General features: G+C 38.3%; 1 protein-coding gene across 6 annotated transcripts in view; it reads left to right on the top strand.

The window, feature by feature from the left end:
• Positions 1-21,750, top strand: part of TTC8 (tetratricopeptide repeat domain 8) — a 59,201-nt gene that overhangs the window by 1,199 nt on the left and 36,252 nt on the right. For 2 of the 6 annotated variants that reach the window (XM_045451826.1, XM_045451821.1), the window contains exons 2-7: positions 9,928-9,957; positions 15,276-15,396; positions 16,743-16,806; positions 16,914-17,073; positions 17,274-17,363; positions 19,459-19,503. In XM_045451826.1, coding sequence (XP_045307782.1) covers positions 9,928-9,957; positions 15,276-15,396; positions 16,743-16,806; positions 16,914-17,073; positions 17,274-17,363; positions 19,459-19,503 — 510 coding nt within the window. The remainder of the gene's footprint in view (positions 1-9,927; positions 9,958-15,275; positions 15,397-16,742; positions 16,807-16,913; positions 17,074-17,273; positions 17,364-19,458; positions 19,504-21,750) is intronic. The other 4 variants (XM_045451822.1, XM_045451825.1, XM_045451823.1 and 1 more) reach the window with 3 other exon arrangements.

Raw genomic sequence — 21,750 nt, forward strand, 5'->3', positions numbered from 1 at the left:
CTGCCTTGTTGCATGTGAGCAAGTGAATGACAGATAACCTGTTGAGGTGAACATACAGACTTTCAGATAGGTAGAACATCTCTCCTGTAACAATCCATGTTAGTGAGGGTGCTAAGCTCGATTCTTTTGGGTTAGTTCGTGTTCATTAATAGGACTGTGTTTCCACAGGGAAGCATTTTTCCAAGCGTGTTTCTTGGCACAGTTAGCCCCACAGGTGGTACTCAAAACAAAACAAACAAACAAACAAACAAACAAAAAACAAGGTTCCAGATTCCACAATCAACTATGTCTGGGAACTGTTACAGTACATTGACCCCTTTTCGTTTTGTACAACAAAAGTCTGTTAAAACCCTACGATGGACTGGGCACTGCTCTAAGCACAATGGTTTGCAAGAGCTTTACGTGCTGTTTCTGTTTTTCCATTAATTTAGGGTAGTTTCCATTCTGTGTTCCACAGAGCTGTTGCCCAAGAGCTGCTTAGTGAATTCATCTGGGAACAGTATATTTCCTAGTTGAAGATTCAAGATTCATACTAAAGCCTCTGGGTTCTGAAGAAAAGAAATGTAATTTTGGCAATATAATAGTTCTGAAACTTATTTGACCTCTGCTACTCTTTTGGCAGTGGGTAAGGGTCGGGTATCTTCATTGTTACCGTACTAGGGAGATGTAGTCTCATGGTGAAATGTTATAAGCAAAGGAGCAGTGTTTTTGTTAATGGTTAAGATCCTATACTCTTAATAACATATAATCATAGCACATTCAGTACAGTACTGTGCCTGTGAATTCAGATTTAGTTTGTGCTAGGCACTGTGAGCAGGATTTTATGTGTGTTCAACCAAGTGACCTTTGTTGAATGCTTACTGCTTACTAAGTTGTGTAAATTATGGGTATTTCTATGCTTAGAATAACCTTGCAAAATAGGTAACAAAAATAGTAGCTAACATTTATTGAGTATTTACTCTATGTCAGGCTTGGTTCGGAGGGTTTTAGAAGTCATCTCATTTAATCCTCATCCCTCTTAGGAAATTAGTACTGTTTCACCCGTTTTACAGATTAAGTGCACTGGGGCACAGGGTTAAGTAATTTGTCCAAAGTTACAAAGCTGATAAATCCATTTACTTTGTCCATACTGTGCTCCCTCTTTGGCCCCAATGTAGCCTAATATTTCAAAGCTGTGTGTTTCTCAACTTTTCCCAGTACATTTTCCCATCTACTGTGCCTTTTTCAAGATGTTAGCTAAATGGTAAAGAATTTTAACATACTTGTGGATTAAAGGCTTTAGAAAGTCCTGAAGGAAGGTGACCTATCTAATTTTGATAAAGACAGTATTCTGAAACTTACTTGATCCCTGGTGCCTTCGGGGTGGGGGGCGGATCGGGGAGACAGAGAGATTTCTCCCTTGTTATTTTGGGGATGCCATTTTGGAAAGTGCATGGTCAAAGCAGAAGTGTTTTCATTAATGGTGAAGATGGGGCCATAGAGGGACCTTGCTCCTTTTTATCTAGGAAGAGTAAGATAAACAGATTTAGGGCTTTGCAGTGTCCTGAATTAGCAGCTAAATAAGGTAAGGGCTTGTGTCTTTTTACTTGGTTTCTTGTACAGCTGTCATTAGGCCTTATTGGCCCTCTTGAAAGATTAAAGACTTATTACAAGGCATGTTTAGTAGAACCGTGATTTTGATAATGATAATGAAGAAAAAAAGACACAGGTTTATACTGGGAAATACTTCTGTTGTCATTGGTTAACCATTTGACATGGTTAAGATCATTAGGGCAGTCGATTTTGTTAGGTCCTGGCCTATTCTATTGTCCTATTTGCTGTGGATTTGAATAATCGTCCATAATGTGATACATAATTAATGTCTACTGCCATAAACATTAAAAAATGTTATGCTTTATTACTATTTTCTTGTTATGAGCAGGGGTTGTTAATGGGTTTGATGTAAATATCAGAGTAGGCTTAGGAGAATGAGTACCAGATCTAGAAGAAATTTATGATACTCCTTTCCTTTCTAATCCTTTTTATTTGTTTTGCTGAGGTAGTTTATTTAAGTAGGAACTATATATATATTGGCAGAACAATGAGCAGTATTTTATTGGGAATAGAAGTTTAACTTGATATTACCTTATCAAACTGGGCTTTAAAATTTTTTAAGTTTTATTTATTTATCTTGAGAGAGACCATGAGCAGGGAAGAGGCAGAGAGAGGAAGAGAGAGAATCCCAAGCATGCTCCACAAACTCATGAACCGTGAGATCATGACCCAAGCCAAAATCAAGAGTCCGAAGCTTTTAACCAACTGAGCCCTCCAGCCACCCCACCAAACCGGGCTTTTGATAGCTGGATAGGGCTGCTGAAATGTTTATAGGGTTCATTTATGTGTTAGTTATTTTTTGACTCAGCCTTTAAACACTGTTTTTTCACTGTGTGCTTTTCCTTTTTAATTAGGTAATTTTTAAATTTTTAAAATTTGAATATAGTTGACACCATGTTACCTTAGTTTCAGGTGTACAACATAGTGATTCAACTCCTCTATACTATGCTGTGGTCACCCCAAGTGTAGCTACCAACCATCACCATACCATGCTATTACAATATCACTGATCATAAACCCTATGCTGTACCTTTTATCCCCATGACTTATTCATTTCATAACTGGAAGCCTGTATCTCTGGCTCCCCTTCGCCCATTTTGCCCATCCCTCTCCAACCCTCCCCTCTGGCAACCATCAGTTTATTCTCTATATTTGGGTCCGTTTCTGCTTTTTGTTTTGTCTTTTAGATTCCACATATAACTGAAATCATATGGTATTTGTCTTTTTCTGTCTGACTTATTTCACTTAGCATAATACCCTCTAAGATCCATCCATGTTGTTGCAAATGGCAAGATCTAATTTTTATGGCTGCATAATATTCCATTGTACATATATACCATATCTTCCTTTTCCATTCATCTATCTATATGGTTGCTTCCATATCATGGGTATTGTAAATAATGCTGCAGTAAATACAGCAGTGCATCTGTCTTTTCAAATTAGTATTTTCATTTTCTCTGGGTAAAGACCTGGTAGTGGAATTACTGGATCATATGGTATTTCTATTTTTAATTTTTTGAGGAACCTCTATGCTGTTTTCCACAGTGGCTGCACCAACTTACATTCCTACCAACACTACATGAGAGTTGACCTTTGTGTCCCTCCACTCCCATCCTTAATTCTCAGCCCCATAGGTTCCTAAACATATATTTACCTTTTCAAATAAATGTAATTGCATTATGGACATTCTTAATTCATTTCTTGATTTGAGGGCCAGTTTTTTTTTTTTTTTTTAATCAATTAAGGAAATTCTTCCTGGATTCCTCCAGGAGAGTCTTCCTTCCTTCTTTTCCTTCCTTCCTTCCTTCCTTCTTTCCTTTCTTTCTTTCTTTTTTCCTTTTTCCCACTGAGATTTCCTTATGCAGTTTATCAGAAATATATATATTGAATTTTTTCAGAATTAAAAGCTTTTAATTGATTTTAACAAATTGGGAAGAGATATGAGAAAAATGTATTTCTTCATATTTATTCTTTGTTAGATGTTAAAAATGAACAATGAAATATTCTTCCCTTTATTTTTTTAATTTTTTAAAAAATATTTATTCTTGAGAGAGAGAGAGAGAGAGACAGAGAGACAGAGCATGAGCAGGGGAGAGTCAGAGAGAGGGAGACACAGAATCTGAAGCAGGCTCCAGGCTCTGAGCTGTCAGCGCAGAGCCTGACACGGGGCTCGAACCCACAAACTGTGATATCATGACCTGAGCCGAAGTTGGACGCTTAACCAATTAAGCCACCCAGGTGCCCCTTCCCTTTATTTTTTAAAGTTGATTTATTTTGAGAGAGAGAGAGAGAGCAAGAGCAGGGGAGGGGCTGAAAGGGAGGGAGAGAGAGAATCCCAAGCAGGCTCTGCACTGTCAGCACAGAGCCCAACTTGGGGCTTGATACCATGAACCGTAAGGTCATGACCTGAGCCAAAATCAAGCCCAAACCCCTGGGCCACCCAGGCGCCCCCAGGAGGGTGTTTCTGATAGTAATTTTGTTATTGGGATTTCTTGTGATGCTGTCTTTCAGTGGAGGAAGGTAATTGATGGAGAGACTACCAATCTATGAAAAGCTAACAGAAATGTGATCAGAGCAGAAGCAGATGGTCCTCAGCTCTGCAGTCAGATGGTTTATCTTCACATCCTCCTTTAACCTTTACGAATTTTTTGAGGCTTCAACATTTTAGAGTACTTTTCCCCCACAACTTCCGATTACCATTCCTGTGCCACCAAACTGATTTTAGTACAAATGAATGACTCTGAAGCAGTTCCTGGACACATGGAAGAGCAAGGAAATGAAAATATTTTTTTCTGAGGGCCAAATGGATTCATTTTTGCTTTTTTTTTTTTCCTGCCCCTAAAACAAAAATAGCTTAAAAAAATTTTTTTTAACATTTATTTTTGAGAGAGAGACACTGAGTGTGAGTGGGGGAGGGGCAGAGAGAGAGGGAGACACAGAATCCGAAGCAGGCTCCAGGCTCTGAGCTGTCAGCACAGAGCCTGACGCGGGGCTTGACTCACTAACGGCTAGATCATGGCTGGAGCCTAAGTCAGAAGCTTGACCTACTGAGCCGTCCAGATGCCCCAAATAGCTTTTGTTTTAGATGTTGTTTTTCACTTTTGGTTTTGCTTATTTTTGTGCCAGGTGAGGAGAGCCTCTCTAAAGTGATTTGTTATTTGTTAATCTTTCTTTAAGTTGGTCCACAGAGCTTCCCAAAAAACCTCTTTTGGTTCTGATATATCAACCTTTTGGGATAAGTCCACCTCTGAGACTACGTCTTCTACATTTATTTCTCCTGTTAGAGATACAATTTTGGTATAGTATCATCAAAAATACTTAGGTTGTGCTTTGTACTTTCCATTAGGACATCTGGATTTTATTTAATTTTGACTCTTGCCAAAGTCAGGGTAGTCAGGCTGGCCAGAGAGGTATGATATACAATGAAATAGCATGTTTCTTTAGAGTCATACATTTTTATTTGGACACAAAGAGACTTAAGGATAGGTTGTTGACTGTAATAATATGGTATTTGGTAATGTGGAAAGGTTCTTGAAGAAGATGGATTGTAAACTGTTTTGCCCAGATTCAGAATAGTGAGACTTAAAAGGGCAGGGTGTGTAACCATGAAGGACATTTAAGATTCTGATCTCTTGAGAATATAGAGAAAGAAAGATAACTAGTTAATTTATTGTAGCTGCCCCTGTTTGATAAAATACAGCTCGAACAAGAAGTTCATCGAGAGACATTGTCTTTTTTCAAAGTGTTCTTTAAATCACGATTGAAAAAGTGGTTGTAAGTTGTAAGATATAAAAGGGAGAAAGGCAAAATGGTCTTCCACACGGCAATGTGACCTAGAGGGAATGCTTGCTTTTACAGCTCATGTCCATCATCCCGATTAGTTGCTTAATCTGATTACTGTTCCTTGTGTTCCATATGTCAGATACATGGCTTTAAAACCAGCCCCAATTTTTTTTTAGCTCCATTATAATTAAACAGTTCATAAAACGTGCAGGTTTTTCAGGCAGTGAGGTTTTTAAGACAATATGCTTTTATTAATGGAGTAGATTTCTGATAGATTTTCAAGTTAGGAAAATCAGTGATTCTGGGAGTGGGAGTGGGGGCTATGTATCAGAACAGGAAGAATTCACATTCTCCTCCCCAGTCTCTACTTATAATGAGATATGTTACAGAGAGGAAGGGGTTATTATTGTAAATGATTTGAAGATGGAGAAAAGGCTGAAAGCCACTGACTTAGAGGAAAGACATGGAACCAGGGGTCCCTAGTGAGCTCTGTGTTATTAGTTGATTGAGACAATGATCTCGTGCTCTAGTGAGCTCTGTGTTATTAGTTGATTGAGACAATGATCTCGTGCTCTAAGCAAAACAAACAAACAAACAAATCTTTCTGTGTGATTATCTAGTTTAGTTCCTCTTTGGGGCCATGGAGACTAAGCCAGACTTAATCTTTTGATTCTATATGGAGTTCATTTTATGAATTTGTATTCCTGCTGAATTACACAGATGACATTCCTACTTGGCTGCTTGGTTGGTCCTTGGATTCTCCCTAAACCTTCTGATATCCATCAATTTCTGTGTTCTCTTTCATTGTTTTCCTTTGTGTGACTGCTAACTTCTGAATAATGTCTCAGAAGTTTCAGGGCCAAGCTGGGTCAGACTCACGAGCCAGCGTAAGTAATGGTGGCAATTAAGAAGTCGCATTCAGAATTATCTAGAGATTTGATACCCTGAAGTAATAGCAACGACCTAAGAGTAAGCCTTACCCTGGGGAGGAAGGAAGGAAGTAAACTGATGTGAATTGAAGTTGATGCTAATGAGCATTTGTTGGTTCCAGGCTGTGTCACTCCACTCTGTCCCCTTACTTGCTCTGAAGGAGAGTCAAAAGGTAGTTTTAATTTGATGAGACACAAGTGGGAGTTAGTTCTGGGTTTGGGAAAGGGAAGTAATAGAGAGTGTGGGGCTTTTCTGGTCATTATAGAAATGGTTTTGTAAAGAAATTGTGCAACTGATATTTCTTATTGAAAGTGCTACCACCTTACACTTCACTAATTATGATAGCATATGGGGAAGGCCTCAAAACTATGAAATATTCTTAAAAATACAAGGTTTATTTTATTTATTTATTTATTTTTTAAAGTTTATTTATTTTTGAGAGAGAGAGACAGCACTAGTGGGGGAGGGGCAGAGAAAGAGAAGGAGAGAGAGACATACACACACAGAATCCGAAGCAGGCTCCAGGCTCCTAGCTGTCAGCACAGAACCCGACGCAGGGCTCAAACTCATGAGCCATGAGATCATGACCTGAGCCGAAGTCAGACACTTAACTGACTGAGCCACCCAGGCGCCCCCCCCCAAGGTTTATTTTTAAAACTATGCTATGAAGTAGACACTATTTGCTCCAATTCGAGAGGAGCACTAGGTTATAGAGGTCGTGTGACTCGTTCAAGGTCACGTAGCTAAGTGGCTCCCTGAGGATCAAGCCCAGCCCTTCTGACTCCAGGGTATTTTGTACCCAACTACTTTGTACTCAACTCTGTCGATACCCATGGAAATGATTTGCTAGACCAAATGAACCTAACTTGCCGTTCCCTATTTGGTTGAATTTAAATAACAGACTATAGTTGAGAGACCCAAAGGTGAAAGTCTCAGTGCTTTAAAAAAAAAAAAAAAAAAAGTTTTGCCCTATCTCTAAATTAAAACATCCTAACTCTTCCTTCTTAATCCTGCTACTCCTGATGGATCTCCAGGCCAGTCATACGCAGCCTTGGTCTGGCACACCCTACAGCAGTCTGTTTTCATGCCTTGCTATGATCTCACATACTCAGCAAAGTGCGGGCTCTTGATGCAGAGTGTCTGGGTTCAAATACTGCCTGTACACTTTGACTTCAGAGTTTTCTCCTCTGTAAAATGGGGATGATAATACACCTACCTCAAAGGGTTGTTGTGAGGGTTAAGCTCATTAATATATGGTAAGTGATCAAAAATGTTAGCTGCTATTGTCTCTGTATAGCTAGAGATATTTACATGTAGTATTCTGGCATTGATCTTTTTCTGAAAAGATTGTTGGTAATCTGGAAAGTGTCTGTGAGGAAAGTGTTCAGTGAAATTGATAAAATGATGCTGAACAGGGGCGTCTGGGTGGCTCAGTCGATTAAGCATCCGACTCTCGATTTCAGCTCAGGTCATGATCTCTCTGTTTGCCAGTTCAAGCCCTGCGTCAGGGTCTGTGCTGACAGTGCAGAGCCTGCTTGGGATTCTCTCTCTCCCTCTCTTTCTACTCCTCCCCTGCTCAAGCTCTCTCTAAATAAACATTAAAAAAAAATGATGATGAATATAGATCACTGGCACTCAGTAATTTCTGGAATAATATCTTTCTTTTTTTCTGACACCCTTCTTATCTCCCTTATTGTTTTTCTCCTCTCCATCTAAGTCGTCTATAACTGGTCTATAACTTGAATATAGCATTTCATACATTGTATTGGCATTTATTTAATTATGTGCATTCCCCACAGAATGTTTTCAGCACCTAGCAGGGTGCAGGAATGTCCGGGGAAGCTTGTGGAACTAACATGATCGTGGTCTCGGCCTCACTTCCTGTTTGGGCCTTGTCTCCATCTTCCATCTGCACAACCTCACCTGTCTGTATACTTGCCCATCTTCTCGGACCTTCTCACCTCACCTGCATGGTGTGGCAAATCACAGATGTGTTCCTGTGGGGCAGAAGAACCAGATAGAGCACGAAGGCCTTCCTCAGTGATCAGAACACTGAGGCTGAGCTGCTGTTTGACTTTGGGAAGCATCTTCCTGTCCTTGGCAGAATGACAGGCCTCTAGCTTTTCCTTCCTATTAGAGGCTTCCAGCCCTTGTGTGTTTTGTTTTCCTTTTCAAGTATTGTCTGCAGTCACCATGGGTAAACTTTTTTTTTCCCTGTGTGGAACTTATCTTCTATCTCTCCTACACTTGACGCTTCAATCCTGCCTTATTATCTTGAACTCATTTTTTAATCTCCTAGATGCACTGGCAAGGAAGAGCCTGGCTTCTTTGTGTGACCTTGAGCAAATTACATGACATCTCTGAATTTGTTTCCTTATATGTCAAATGGATAACACCTGCCTCCCTCCGGTGGTTGTTATGAGACTCAAGTGAGATAATGGGTCATACAGACATGTATACAAATAAACAGAAGAAGGAATAGAAAGGGTTACTCCTCTGTCATCTCATTGCCTGTGTCGGTGTGTTTCTTTAATTATGGACTGTGGGTTCTAGGCAATCTGTGCTTTTCCAGCTCTTCCTGATGCACGCTGGAATTGAAAACCTCCAACTGCCATGTATTCTTAGTTGCTGTTTTGTGTTCGGTTCAGCTGCTTGCCGAATATTCTCTAAATCCCACCCTCCAGGGCCTTTGCTTTTGTAGCCTAGCTTCATCTTTGCTTCTCGTGTTCCTACCGTGTATTGTGCTATAGAAATTGCTTATCCTTGCATGGTGACCAGATGGCTTCAACATTGCTTGCACACATAATATATTCTTTAAAAAATATTTCGAGTATTCTCCTTGGGTTTTAGAGCTGTAGAAAGCAAGGCTAGGAAGGATTTTTTTTTTCCCTTTCCCTTTTTTCTTAGTAGCTTCCCTAATAAAACATGCTGCCAGTTAAGTGTTCAGCACAGATTGCTAACTGTAGATATAGAAGTATAGATTATTTCATAAATAAATTTGTTACAAGTCTGACTTTTCCCCAGTGGATTTCCATTTAATTTGGACAGGAAAAAACCCTGAGTTTGTTAGCACCTGACACTAATATATATGACATAGTCTATTCATACACATTTCTCGGAGCACATTACAGTTGGAATTACTTTTTTATATCTTCAGCTGCTAATCCCATTTATGTGGAGTAGAAAGATTTATAGTATGTTGTGGATTTTCTTCCTCCTCCCCAAATGATTAAAGTCTGAATGCTTTAACCACCATGAATATAAGGAAGTGTTTCCTTGGTATAGCTGTAAAATTGTTTTTAATTTCTGAGATTTTGTGTCTTCATTAAACAAGTAGTTAAGATAACTTCTCTGTGCTTTAAATGAGGTTCGAGTAATTAGAATTTTCTGATCATAGCAAATTCAGCACTCTTCAGTGTATATTAGTTACACACTAATACCAATATTAGTAGTAGTATACGCAGAACTCTTGAGTACTTGTGGAGAAAGATTAAAGTTGATATTCGGATTTTTATTCAATGAGTTTGAGTCCGTCTACAAATACTTAATTCATCACTAAGACTTTTTATTTTAGAAACTGTATTTCCTAAAAATGTTTACTACCTTCTTAATGCTTTCCAGGAACCAGATCCTGAATTGCCAGTGACTCAGGTAAAGGGTTAGCTGCAACTGTTAGTTTAGAGAATACAATAATTCCTATTGCTTACTCGTTCCTATAGATTAGAAAACCTGCTGCATATCTATTAATGCTTTTATAAAATCAGCCTTCTCTACCATTCTGTAGAGTATTCTATTTCCAATATTTTTTTTGTAGAGTATTTTTTTTTAATGTAGAGTATTCTATTTCCAATATTTTTGTGTCTATGGGTGAGTAGTCTTATAGTCTTAAGACTTGAAATGACCAATGTTGACCAGAAAGATGAGAAAAATAGAGAAGGAAGCAAGGGAAACCAGGAGCTTAGGAATGGGGCCAAGAAGTCAGCAGAGCCCCAAATGTCTGAAAAGATTGTGATGGACAGGATGGTATATCTTGAGTAAAGAGTAGGCTCACCCTGCCTGGGAAGGGCTCGATTTTAGAGCGAGGTGCCTGCCACCGTGAAGAAGACAGGAGGAGACACTGGCCAGATAGCCTTGTCTACCAAACTATCTTGGTTAGAGATGGGAGGTGGCCAGAGAGACCTGCTAACTGGAGAAGACGCAGTGAATGAGTCTGGAGAGAGCCCAAGGAGAGGAAGTGTGGTTAGGGGGACACGTGGGCCAGTGAAGCTTTTAACACAAGGGAGTTTCCAGTAAGTCTGGGAATAAGAACGGATGAGAGTGCTATAAATCACCCTAAATATTGCCAGGTGTTGGCCCTGCCACATGAGAGAGAATGCTAACAGTGGTTTTCAGTAAATACACAATTTGAACCTCATATGTGGTTCCTATGAGTAATCATTCGACCTTTTCCAAGAGAGCAGAATACAAAGTACTGTGATGGAGGCCTGTGTAGTATTATCAAGCAAGCACCATAAATAGGTTAAAATGAAGCACTCTGTTCTTGAAAAGGATTTTAAAGGAATTTGTCTGCCGTGTTCGTAATTTTGATTTCCAAATTGATAGATGGTACTAAACTTTTTTTTGCGTAATATATGCACAATTCGTTTGAGAAGGACCTAAATTATAAATAGAGTAAGTAATGCGCTTTTTCTTTTCAGTGATTTTGGAAGGTTTTGTTAAAATTAATGTTTATTTATTTTTGAGAGAGAGAGAGAGAGAGTGTGTGTGAGTGAATGCAGGGGAGGCGCAGAGAGAGGGAGACACAGAAGCTGAAACAGGCTCCAGGCTCCAAGCTGTCAGCACAGAGCCCGATGCGGGACTCGAACTCACAAACTGTGAGATCATGACCTGAGCTGAAGTCGAATGCTTAACCAACTAAGCCACCCAGGTGCCCTGGTTTTGTTAAAATTAAATTAAAATGTCAATAATTTACATTGTTGTTATGGTTTTAAAACTGTAAATGGCATTTGAAAGTTTCAAACCATGCAGGGACCTGTATTTAGTATTACTTTCTTGTTCTGTTACTGTAGACTTCATTATCTATCACTATCTGGATAGTGATCTAAAAGAATAAAAAGGGAACAAGGCTGATGGGATTCTTTTGAGCTCATTATTCATACATTTTGCCTTCCTCTTTTGCACGACTTCAAAATAAATGAGGCTTTACAATAACAATTCAATATTTTGTGCTAAGTTTTCATTTTCGTAGAGTAGGCAGAGTGTCAGATGTTATACCGATTCTTATGATGGCTCACAGGTTAGACAGACTGTTCCTTGGTAGCTTTATTCTACTAATAATCTAGCAAAATTGTTTCTTTTATGTCTTAAACTCTTGGCCTCCAATTCTGTATTAAAAGGAATGAGACAATTTCAACATGTTTTGCTCAGTCAGTAGACTTTTTCACTTTTCGTATGTTTATTTTCATAACCAAAATTGAATCAACCTCACCAAAGGTAGTACAAGTAAGGCATTATTTTCCTTTCCTTTCCATCATTGCCTCAAGAATAATGTCCTGTAGACTACCTCAGTAGGTGAATGAGTTGGGATTATGTTTTACAGATAAAGAACGATATAATTGACTCACATGCTTTTCCCTTTAAAAAAGTTCCTGCACTTCTGTGATTTTTGTTGATTTCACAGTACTTTCCAATATATAGGCATTCAAATATATTTACATAAACTGCATGACCCTGTCATGTAGTAACAACTTAAACATATTTAATAAAACCAATTTGTATTTTTTATTTAGATTCAAGGACCAGTTTGGGATCATCCCATTGTGCTTTGTTATGCATTTTAATGTAATCACTGATTAGTTTTGAACTTCTTGAAAAACTTAAACAGGATTTTAGGGCTGTAAAACATACTTGGCTTGTTTCCAAAATAAAATTAAAAAAAAATTTTTTTAAAGCCAAAGCCCCATCTGCTGTTTTCATTAAAATCTGAAGAATTGTTCACATTGCCAAGAGCAGTTCTTTGAATACAATCTGATGTTTAAGCAAGCAGTGATATTTGATTTTCAAGGTCATTTGTGTTAGGACAAGAGGAAAGTCAGGAAGATTAGTATTCTCAAAAAATGATGAAATTTAAAATTAAATAATAGTTTAAGTAGATTTTATTATAGATCTTTAAATATAAAAGATTCCCACCACGATTTCTACTTCTGAAGAATTAAATTTTAGAAACTGAAATATAGATCCATTTACCTTTTTGAAAAAGTGAAATCTTATAGAATAACCTTTTAAAAAAGATGTTCCTATTTGGCCTCTGAAGCATTTATTCATTTGGTGGTGAGGGAAAAGTAGATTTACTTTCTTTTCTTTTACTTAGCCTAATATTAAAAAAATTTGCACCTCCGTAATATCTGAGAGGTTAGTAGGAGGCTGGATGTCAGGAAGAATGATGGAGTTAACTATGAGATAACGGTATGTACATGCTAATTATTAAAAAGATATGTTCAGGGATAATTAATACCCAGCCATATAGGTGATACGATAATAATAAAAAGTTGACTTTTAGAAGGTCGATTTAACTAGGATTCCAAGTTGGAGTTTTAAAGTTTCATTAGCTCATCATCAGGATAAAAGTCCCTACACCTCACTGGAGCATACAGGGTCCCTCAACTGCCCTTTGCCTTTTTTCTCTAGCTTCTTCTCTGACTGCTGCCTCAGCTGAACCTGATTCTTCAACCGTACTCAACTGTTTTGGAGTTACCAAGCATGCCTTGAGCCCTCAAGCTAGCCTGCCCTTGTCCCGTTCTCTTTGCCTAATACATGCTTTCCCGTCTTTGCCACTAGCAAACTCTTTTCTCCTACCCTTCCTCTACTCCCAGGCAGCTGGGTGCCTCTCTCTGTACTCCCGTAGCATGCTCCAGACTTTTATCACTGCGCTTTCCCTACAACACCGAAATTTGTGTAAGCTAGTTGAGCCGTGGCTTACTTCTCTCTGTCCCCAGGACCTGGCATGCCATAGGTGCTCCCTAGTAATATGGGAGTGAACCAGTGGCGCCCATATCCTGCTTTACTGTTTCAAAGAAAATGCTGCAATCCTTCCTGTCCACCAGCATGCTGAGCAAGGAATGCCCTTTTGAGAAATGAAAGCTGTCAGATCCTTGCAGGGCAGTATGAGCTGTGGAGACTCAAGATAAATCAGGATTACTTATTTCCATCTTTGAAGTTAAATTAAACCATGAGTTGAAGCCAGAGATGACTTCCCTGACCCCTGAGCAGAGTTATAAAGATCTGCCGACCTTCCTGATCTTTGATGAATGAAAACCTCCAATTGTTTCCACACTTTAGTGGCTCTTACAGTTAGATGCAGTTACGACTGGAATTTATCTATCTATCTATCTATCTATCTATCTATTTATTTATTTAACAAATGAATTCTTTGATTCCATATTCTGCTTATTCAATTGTGTTAAATCCACACAGTTGAAACATTTTAAGTTATCTGAATCCAGTAAATCTCACCCAGGAAAGTAGAAGCTAAAAAACCCAATCATCTAACCAAATATAATTTCATTTTAGGAACCTACGGCTATGAAGGCAGCCTTTTTTATTCCCATTAAAGTGAAAGCATGAAGAATTTTCCTTTTCCTTAAGAACTTTTGTCTAATGCATGCATTCCAGTTATTTTAGCCCACAAAAGGATCTCTACTTTTTAATTCCTATAAAACTATTGTCTATACCACACACCTGCCACCTATCATGCCCTGCTTTGCCTTGTCAATTAATTCAGTAGGTGATGTGTTCAGGGAAATTAGGATCCAAGTTTTAATCTTCTCATGCTTCCTCTTCAGAACCTAGCCCAATGCTATGTAACTAGGAAGTGCTCCATAGGTATGGACCGACTGATTGAATGCATCTTGGGTTCTTTACGCGAGGACTTTTTGGAACTCTGTAGCTCTCGTCTGTTCCTCTCTCAGTCTGTTCCTCCTTCAGCCGGCTTCACAGCCGGTTCCCTAGTATGGTGAGCCCTACCCTGCCTCCCGCCAAACTTCCCTCGCTGCTGCTTCCTGTGTACTATAGAGTATCAGGTCTGTGTTGCTGCTCAAGGACACCGAGCTTTCTTGTTCTTTGCTTCTGTTCTGTAGTGAAGCAGAAAGGTAAACATTTCTGATAAAGCTGTTTTAAATGTTGAGCAAGATATTTAATGGTGCACACCTTGACATCTAATTTCTCAAGGTAGAGTGAAGTTGATATTTTCCAGATTCCTTAATTACCTTTTCCATTCCCCGCCCCCCCCCCCCCCACTCCCAATCACTTTCTAGCAGGTTTTCTACTGGCTAGATCACAAAGCAGCCAAGACTGTGTTGATTAGCTTCTTGGGAATTGGGAGAAATTGCTCTTAGTTCAATTCAACATTTTTGGAATACCTATTATGTGCAAAAACCATAGGTGTTATGGAAAGTTCAGAACTGAACAAGGTAAAAAGGCTTGTGTTTTGGGGAAGGGAGCTAACCTATGCCTGATAATTACAGTGTTTCTCGAATATGTGAGTACATTTGATGGAAGTGTAAAGAGAATGCTCCGTGAGAAAGACAAGAGGAAAGTAGGTTTAGAACTAAACCGTCAGGGAGGTCTTCATGAGGGACTTTGGTCCTGAAGGAGGAAGGCAGAAAGAGCACTGTGGTCAGAGCTTTCTTAATTGATTTTCGAATTATTATTCCAGTAAAATTTTCTCTGAAGTTCTTCTTTTACTTACAAAAAGGCATGTTAGGAGACTACTAGGTAATTGATCTAATGGGCATTTCTTGATTAGTAATGACCTTGCCTTGTATTAGTTTCTTGAAATAGCTCTTTAAATTAGCGTAATGTATTAAACGGTAAACATGCCTAATAAAATTTAGACGATAATAAATCTTCTATAGGCTAGGCAGTACTTCTAATACTACTTAATGTGTGCTTTATTTTATCCATGTTTACAGGCAGCTTGGATTTTGAAGGCACGGGCACTCACTGAAATGGTATATGTAGATGAAATTGACGTAGATCAGGAAGGAATTGCAGAAATGATGCTGGATGAAAATGCTATTGCTCAAGTTCCACGTAAGTATTGGTTTTTCACTTAAGTAAATGAAATGCCATTAGGAGAAGAATACTACATGTGTATAAAATAAACACAAGACATTATATACATGAAAAAAACACTGCTTCAGGTTAATGGTCTCTATCCTGTCATATAGTACAAAGACTTTCCTTCCACAATTCAATTACACTATCTTAAACTTAAGATGTGGGATTGCTGTATAAAACAATTTTTCAATACAAGCTATATTATGCATTTAAACAGATTTTATATTTAAAATGGATTCTAGCTGAACTGCTTATCTAATATAACAGAAAATTGTTTATCTGAGAGTCGAAACACAGGAAGCATCCAAACAACTCAAGTCTTCTAAAAGGATTAAAAAAAAAAAAAGGGATCTTTGGACAACATCACTTCACTGTAATAATTGAAGGTGATTTGCTCTAATGTATGATATGAGGTGATGGGGTAATTCACTGGCCTGTGAATGCCCACTGGGATTGCTGCAGAGGCCCAGCCCCCAGCTTGCAGATGTGTTGGAGCAAATGGTATTTAGTGATTACCGTAATGTATGGTGGTCTTGCTGGTATTTATTAGTTATAACTGTTGTCAGTCATTTTTATGTTTTGAAAAATAATAAGTTAAAAATATTTTTTAATGTTCATTTTTGAGAGAGAGAGAGACAAAATGCAAGTAGGGGAGGGGCTGAGAGAGAGGGAGACAGAGTCTGAAGCAGGTTCCAAGCTCTAAGCTGTTAGCACACAGCCCGATTCGGGGCCCAAACTCACAAACTGCGAGATCGTGACCTGAGCTGAAGTCGGACACTTCACTGATTGAGCCACCCAGGTGCCCCAAGATAATAACTGTTTTAAAGCTTCAAATGGAAATTGAGGAAAAAAAATACATATGGTTCATGCTAAAATTCCTCTTTCCCCCCATCATTTTGTTCTTTTGGAGTTAAAATGTCTAAATTCTATATATTGTGGGTACATGATCTTTTGTTGGGAGAAGTTTGTATCAGAAATACACTATGAGCATAGAACCGTCTTTGGGTGCTCTGGAGTCTGCCAGCCTTGAGGTTGAAACCCACCTCTATTAATAGGTTGACCTGTTTACTAAACCCTCTAAGCTTTTGCTAAATGGGTAAATACAGCCTACCTTACAGACTTAGTGTGAAGATTAAATGTAAGAACATAAAATACCATGATTTTTAATAAATATCAGTCTCAAACACCTTTCCCTAATATATTTCCTGTTATTAACGTCTTTTTCACCAGGCCGGCACATTTCTGAAAATTACAACAGCTGACAGTTTTTACAGATTAATAACTAATCTATAAATTGAATTTGCCATCTCATGTCGTAGGCCCGGGAACATCCTTGAAACTGCCTGGAACTAATCAGACAGGAGGGCCTAGTCCAGCCATCAGGTATGTACTTCTGTTTCATACCTTCTGCCATTAAATACTGACCAGATTGCATGAGAATCTTCCCTTATTGATCTTCTTGGTATTTTCACAATGTACACTCTTCACAGGCCAATCACTCAAGCTGGAAGGCCCATTACAGGTTTCCTTAGACCCAGCACACAGAGCGGAAGGCCTGGCACTATGGAACAGGCCATCAGAACACCCAGAACTGCCTACACAGCTCGCCCAGTCACCAGCACAACTGGAAGATTTGTCAGGCTGGGAACGGTAAATTCTGCCAGCTTTACCCTATCTTTGTATTACCAGAGTAGCTTGGTGTTACGTTATATCTTTTTTTTGCTGTTGTTATAGTGGAAAGTCACATGGCAGATTTTTTGAAGGTGGTTCTTTTTACTTATGCTCATTACACTCAATTTATATTTCCAGAGGGAGTTTCAGATTTCTTGTTCTGTTATTTTTCCCCATAGGCTTCCATGCTTACAAGTCCTGATGGACCTTTTATAAATTTATCTAGACTGAATTTAACAAAATATGCCCAGAAACCTAAATTGGCAAAGGTATGTACTTAAAATGATTTTATGTTATGAAGTAGTAATGTTAGATATGTTATCCTGATAACATTGTAGGAAATAAAAAAAAATTTCTTTTGTGAAGGAAAGGCCATTATCTTGCTTGAAATGGAAATGTTTAATTACTGTGTAAAATTTCTCTTAGTCTTTTGAGTTAAGGAAAGTCAATCAGAAATAAAGTATACAATACCATTGCATAGGAAATTGTAGTCACTTATAACAAAAAATAGTAATTGATAACAAACAAAGCAGACAAGCAACATCATCTTCATGGAATGAAATTTAGAAGGTCATCTGTGTGTGTGTGTGTGTGTGTGTGTGTGTGTGTTTTCCTTTTCCCTCTTGGACTATTCTCAGAAAAATAATTTTCTATCCTTGTAGAATTTTATGACTGTCAAAAAGATGAAAAAAATATGTTCGTTTAATTACTAATTAGGCAAGCATCTCCATAAGCCATTGTCTGGCTTGAGTGATCCTCATTGAGAATTACCTTACTAATTCTAACTACTCAAAGATTAGATGCTCCTTTATGTTAAGGAGAAAGGGAGAGTGAAAGTAAGTGTGTGTATGTGTGAGAGTGAGAAAAAGAGAGACTGAGAGGGAAAGGTGGGGCCCGTGACCTTTCTAATGTAAAAATAAACTTGAAGTTGAGCTTGGAATAATTCAGAGACATGAGCACTTAGCTGTTGCTGAAACTGGTCTAATCCTAGCTCAACTTTTTAGCTGTAATGTCTGTGAATTCTATGCATCAGTGCTGAGCACATTCTGAATCTGAATTCTAATGGCATTTAACATATTTACTAAATGTCAAACACGAGGTTATATAAGAATGGACATGAGCCATACAGACTTGAAATTAAAAGCCGAAAAAGAAATGTCAGTTGATAGGGAATTAGCCTATAATAATGCCCGTGATGTTTTAATTTCTCAGTTGACAGCAATCCTGTCAACTTCATTTAGCAAAATTGTAAAGCTATGTGTATTTCCCTTACCTTCATGAGAGTGAAGTATTAACAGCAACTCATAAGGAGTATCCAGTTCCCCTGCCCTTTTCGGCCATTTGTTTGAGGTGGCTGGATGGCTGGTTGGTACCATTGCTGTTTTCTATTCAGGGAGTGTAGCCCATGGAGGCATCTCCCTCAAACTATGATGCTTCCAGGACAGACCTGGTCTGTTACTAGATTTAAACTGAATCAGATTTTGTGCTTTTTTATAGAAGTAATGCCAGGTTTTTTTTCTGTCTTTGGTTTCCAATTTGCCTTTACTCATCAAGACTCATTTCTAGCATTGATTGCTTGAGTCTTTACTCCTTTCATAGCAACGGGAGCACAAGCTGTACTCTTAACTTTTCTTCTTTATCACCGAGCGAATGGAGGGTCAGGTATAGTTTTTAAAAGAAGGGCCTTGTCCTGATTTCTTTTCTCTTCCTTTGGTTGCCTCTTAAGTCTTCTTTGTTAATAACCTTGATACGCTAACCTCTTTGCAAGGGTGCATTGATGGTTTTATGGACAAACATGATACCACTAAGAGGTAATTCGGTCAATGCTTATTTATCCAGATGAGCTGGGGGAAGTATTAAAATAATGGTTCTCAGACCTAGCTGCACATTAGAGTCATGTACACATCCCACTTTACACCTAAGATCTACTTTGTTTCAGAAGGAATTTCCGGATTTTTCCCATGTCTAAAGTGTCATTATCATTATCATAATGACTGTATAACATATGCACAGTGTATAAAAAAATGGGCCGAATCTGTTTTAGGATAATCTCAGAGTGGGTCTTTTCATCTCTCTTTGTAGTAAAATAGTGTATATAATACAAAAAACCTTGTTCAGTTATTTCAATTTTCCAGTTTGTAAAAACAAGAATCAAGTATAAATCACTGTATTTTAAAATGCTGATTATAACAAATGATGGACAGACCCTTTACTTATGAAGGCATGTTTAGTGTACCTGTTATTTTGGTTCAACCCAGCTGCTGTCAAAATGGTCTGAGTATATCCGTATCAGATATACCAATAGAGTGCTTTTGGTAAAATAAAATCTAATGTATTTTTGGCCTTTTTTTTTTTTCTTCATAGGCTTTGTTTGAATATATCTTTCATCATGAAAATGATGTTAAGACTGTAAGTTTTGAATTCATGCTCTTTTCTTTTATTGTAATTTTTCTGACTTTGGGGATTTCAATTCTGAAATGTTCTATTTCTGACCTTATAAACAGACGGAATTATTAAAAATTGGAGCATTACTAATACTTTCAAATCCACTGTTATTTTCAATAGGAAAAGTTGTATAAATATAGAAGAGGTAAGAACTGTGCCTGGTCCATAGACTACATAGATTTCCACTAAAAAGCAAGATATAGATAGTTGAGAATATTGTATAATGTGCTTTTGCTACAGTTTATTTTTTATACTAATAGCGTTGTTGATCCATTTTTTTCTGTGGTCCATATAGTGAATTACAGGTTTATTAATATGTGTATTTCTGTTTTTTTGTAGCGCGCCCCTTATCCCTCCTTTAACATTTTAGGATAGAAAAATTCAAACACACAAGTGCAGAGAATAATATAATGAGCCAGTATCATCCATCACCCAGCTTCAATAATACTTAAACATCTTTGTAGTCTCTTAACAGACTTTTAAGGTTATATGTATAGGACTTCTTCATTTATAAAAAGTTTTTTTTTTTTTTTAACGTTTATTTATTTTAAGAGAGACAGAGCATGAGCAGGGAAGGGGCTGAGAGAGAGGAAGACAGAGAATCCGAAGCAGGCTCCATGGTCCAAGCTGTCAGCACAGAGCCCAATGTGGGGCTCATGAACCATGAGATCATGACCTAAGCTGAAGTCAGACACTTAACTGAATGAGGCATCCAGGCGCCCCCTCACTTTTTACATGCTAATATGCAAATGACCAGTAACTTCACAAATTTTGTCAAATTGAACGTAGTTAATTCTGCAGTGTCTAATGATAGTACTTTCCCTCATTTTCTTATTAGTTTAGGGAAAAAGCTTTATATGCATATGTTAAATATTCAGGGAAATAAAAACGTTTTCCTCAGTTGTGTTTTCTGTGTGTCAACCACAATGCCATATACTAGGAAAACTAATAAAAATACATTTTTTCCTGACTCTATCAGGCATGCAGTCCAGCTGAGAAAATAAAATTGGCATAATGAGGCAATTAAAGAGGTACTTGCCAAGCTGTGAAACTGTCACCAGGTAGCAAAGGGAAAAAAAAAATTCAAAAGGGTGATATTAGTAAAGATCCACAAAGTAAGTCAGATTTTTGGGAAGAAGGGGAAATAAACGTAAAGAAAGGGTTAAAAACACGAGCAAGATATGGGGTGAGAAATAAATAGGCCATATACTAAGAAGTGGGAGCATCAGAGAGACATTTTTAAAGAAAGCAGTGGCAGCACTTGATGATAGATTTGATGTGGAGGACAGAGGAAAGAAACATGTCAAATCTGTCTCCTCAAGATGCTACAAGAAGAATGATTGTTTTACTAACAGAAATGGGATAATTAGGGAAGGAAGTCAGTTTCTAAGGAAGCTGGGTAATTCACTTGAAGGCATTTGTAGTTTGAAACTATGACAGGCTATCCAAGTGCAGATACTTGCATGCACTGGAAGGTGTGGTACTAAATGTAGGTGGGAGCCTAGGCCCAATACACAGAACGTAGAAGTTGTCTGTGATGAGTGCTAGTGGACGTGGCCACGTAGGGAAGAGAGGAAGCTAAGGTTGGAGCAGAAATCATGCACATTTCTGTAAATAAGTCAGTACACGCCTTTTTTCACTTCACGTAAAGCTGGTCAGAGTCACAGTATGACATGTAAAATCATAGAGTTATACCGTCATTATAAAGAAACATCCAAACACCGTTCCTATTCATAAATGAGTCGATCTCTACATAACATAAAGCTGTATCTTGACTTTTGGAGGATTTATTTATTGAAGAGACCTTTGTTCTTTCATCCCCAAATTTCTGAGCCGCCATGGTGTGCCAGGCCCTGATCTAGCCCTGAGATTACAGAGTGAAGCAAACAGACAAAAATCTCTGCTCTTTTGGAGGTTATATTCTGGTCGTGCAAGGAATAGAGATAATTAGCACATTTAGAAACACGTAACATGTCATGGGATAGGGAAGCGAATACAGTGACGTGGGGGAAGATGCCATTTTGGATGGGGTGGGAGGTGGTCAGTGAAATCCACTCTGAAAAGACACTTAATTGGAGACCTGATGGCGGGGGGCAGACCGTGCAGTTCTGTGTAGGAAGAATATGTAAGTCAGAGAGAATAACCGCAAAAACCCTGAGTGGGAGCATGCGTGGGTTGTTCGAGGAGCAGGAAGGAGGCAAGGGTGGCTGT

The sequence above is a fragment of the Leopardus geoffroyi genome, chromosome B3, assembly GCF_018350155.1.
Source record: "Leopardus geoffroyi isolate Oge1 chromosome B3, O.geoffroyi_Oge1_pat1.0, whole genome shotgun sequence".
Taxonomy (NCBI): Eukaryota; Metazoa; Chordata; class Mammalia; order Carnivora; family Felidae; genus Leopardus; species Leopardus geoffroyi.